General features: G+C 40.4%; 1 protein-coding gene across 2 annotated transcripts; it reads left to right on the top strand.

Annotated features, from left to right (window-relative positions):
- The first annotated feature begins 516 nt into the window (after window positions 1-516).
- On the top strand, window positions 517-2,215 carry LOC112174051 (ethylene-responsive transcription factor ERF098). 2 transcript variants are annotated; one of them, XM_024311751.2, is made up of 2 exons: window positions 517-1,611; window positions 1,897-2,215. In XM_024311751.2, exons 1-2 carry the CDS (start codon window positions 1,163-1,165, stop codon window positions 1,928-1,930), a joined length of 483 nt encoding a protein of 160 aa, XP_024167519.1. In that variant the 5' UTR covers window positions 517-1,162; the 3' UTR covers window positions 1,931-2,215. The 2 variants fall into 2 exon arrangements, with proteins under 2 accessions (XP_024167519.1, XP_024167520.1); XM_024311752.2 differs by having other exon boundaries at window positions 519-1,611; window positions 1,909-2,215.
- Window positions 2,216-2,438: the final 223 nt, after the last annotated feature.

Raw genomic sequence — 2,438 nt, forward strand, 5'->3', positions numbered from 1 at the left:
GTACCCGAACTAAGGCCGACTCCTGACTTCAGTACCCGACTATGCAAAACTATCACTTTGGTACCCCAAGTTTGAAGCTCGACCGAAGAATGGTACACACCGTCCATCACGGCGTTAAGTCTTTGCTACGTGGCAATCCATGAGGGCCCTCAAAATATGCCACGTGGTTAGCTAGTTAACTCCGTGATGGACGGCGTATACCATTCTTGGGTCGGACTTCAAACTTGGGGTACCAAAACGATAGTTTTGCATAGTCGGGTACTGAAGTTAAGAATGAGCCTTAGTTTGGGTACTGTTTGTAACATTTTCTCTTTAAACAAAGGGAGAAAAAATTGACATTCTTTATGAATGTGGTATAAAAAAAAATTTTGATAAAATTTACCGACCATTGGAAGTAAATAGACACTTCTTGTCGAGAATGTGCCAGTGTTAGAAATATTTGGTCCATTTTCATGTTTAATAGTTACTTTTATAAAAACCTTGTCATGAACATTGGGCCACTCATGTTTTGGTCTGGGCTTCCCCAATGGCATATATCGGCTTGGGCTGTCCAACTTCAGTTGCAAAGGCCTTTCCGTTTTATAAATTCACTATCATCGACTTTAGGCAAACAAACCATGTAAGTCAAAAAGGACACGTCGTTTTAGACATGCCTTTTTTTTTTGTCGGCTGCTCCTCTTGGTCAAGCCAGAGTCTTGGACTAGACAGAACGCCATTGACCAAACTATCAACGGCGGCGAAATTGCAAAGAGAATAAACCAACAATGGCGTCGAAAGCACCATCAATAGACATCCGATTCATGCACCTCTACTATTTCAATTCCCAAACCTGGCCTACTCATTGGTCAATGAACCCCCCAGGCCCCAGCTATATCCACAAATGCAATAGCTGATCAAAACTGATCTTTTTCATGGCCAAACGTACAGAGGTTTCATTTTGCTTCCTCATGAGAAGCTTCCTGGCAATGAATGGAGAACAAATTCCCCACCCATCAGATAAGACCAAAGAGACCACAGTCACCACACCTCATTCATTATATATACATACCTGTCACAATTCATGACCACCCATATTTTATTTGCCTCCAGTTTTGAATTCAAACAAGCCCTAGCCTTGAGATAGCTTACTTATAAAATTTGTGAACACTCAGAACAGTTAAAAATGGAGGGGGAGAGAGCAGAGAGTAATGAGCGGAAGAGTAAGCAGCCCATCAAGGTGAGAGATCAGACCCGGTACAGAGGGATTCGGAGACGGCCGTGGGGTAAGTATGCGGCAGAGATTCGAGACCCTTCGAAGAATGGGGCACGTCTATGGCTAGGTACGTTTCAGACAGCGGAAGAGGCAGCGAGGGCTTATGATCGAGCTGCTTTTGGCTTTCGGGGTCATTTGGCCATCCTCAACTTCCCGAATGAGTACCAATATCACAATCCATCAACCAGCTCTTTCGTTACATCAAATTCTGTTTCTTCTTCATCATCAACATCATCTAATTCATTTTCTTCTGCTCCTGCTGATGGTGGAATGGATTTTGGAAATAAAGAAGGTCCAGTGATAGAGTTTGAGTACCTGGACAATATGGTGTTGGAGGAGCTTCTGGAAGAGCAAAAGAAGTAAGTCCTGGAAATTAATCAAGGCAAACAGATGCTCTAGCTAGCTTGATTGAATTGTTTGGTTTCTATTTTACTGTGATTCAATTACAACAATGGGAAAGGGGATTGTACTTTTCTTTTTTTTTAAATTTAATTCATTCAACCTTGTTTGTAACCCAAAAATAATGAAGATATAGTCTTAACTTCTGGTTTTTAATTTCAAATAGCAGATATATTTACACTCATCCAGTTGCTATGACCAAATCACATACGACTTGTTGGTAATGTTACTGGTTTCTTTGACAGTTTCTTTGATAGTTTGATAGATTCGGATTGCTGATGAGGATGCCGGGGAGGCAAGGTTGTCGATGGCGGCAGGGGTAGCAAGGATCTCAACGATGGCTGTGCAATAGATGAGTCTGCTAGGGTTTCTCCAAACTGGGTCTTTCTCGGTTCATAGGTTAATGGATTGGGGTTTGGACCCAAAAGACAATTGATAATTTTTTCTATTTTTCAGCTGAAGGGGTTGAGGGTGGATTTCCATCCTCTCCTTCTAATGTCTTTTAGTTTTTTCAGTCGCAAAACATCTAGGAACTCTAATGAACTATTTAATTTTTCTTTGGAATACTAAGTTTTTGTTAGAATAAAGGTGCGTGAACTTTCTATAAAAGTGAGTGTAGTGGGGGTGTTGGAAGCTTGTTCTTTTAGAATAAGTTTTTGACTCTTTCTGACGATCCATTATGGGATGATCAATTTTGTACTGCTTGCTCTAATTACTAATCAAGATTGACCTTTTTGATTAGAAAAAAAGAAAAAGAATGAGATACTGAAATAGCTATTTTTAATAT

The sequence above is a fragment of the Rosa chinensis genome, chromosome 6 (assembly GCF_002994745.2).
Source record: "Rosa chinensis cultivar Old Blush chromosome 6, RchiOBHm-V2, whole genome shotgun sequence".
Classification (NCBI taxonomy): Eukaryota; Viridiplantae; Streptophyta; class Magnoliopsida; order Rosales; family Rosaceae; genus Rosa; species Rosa chinensis.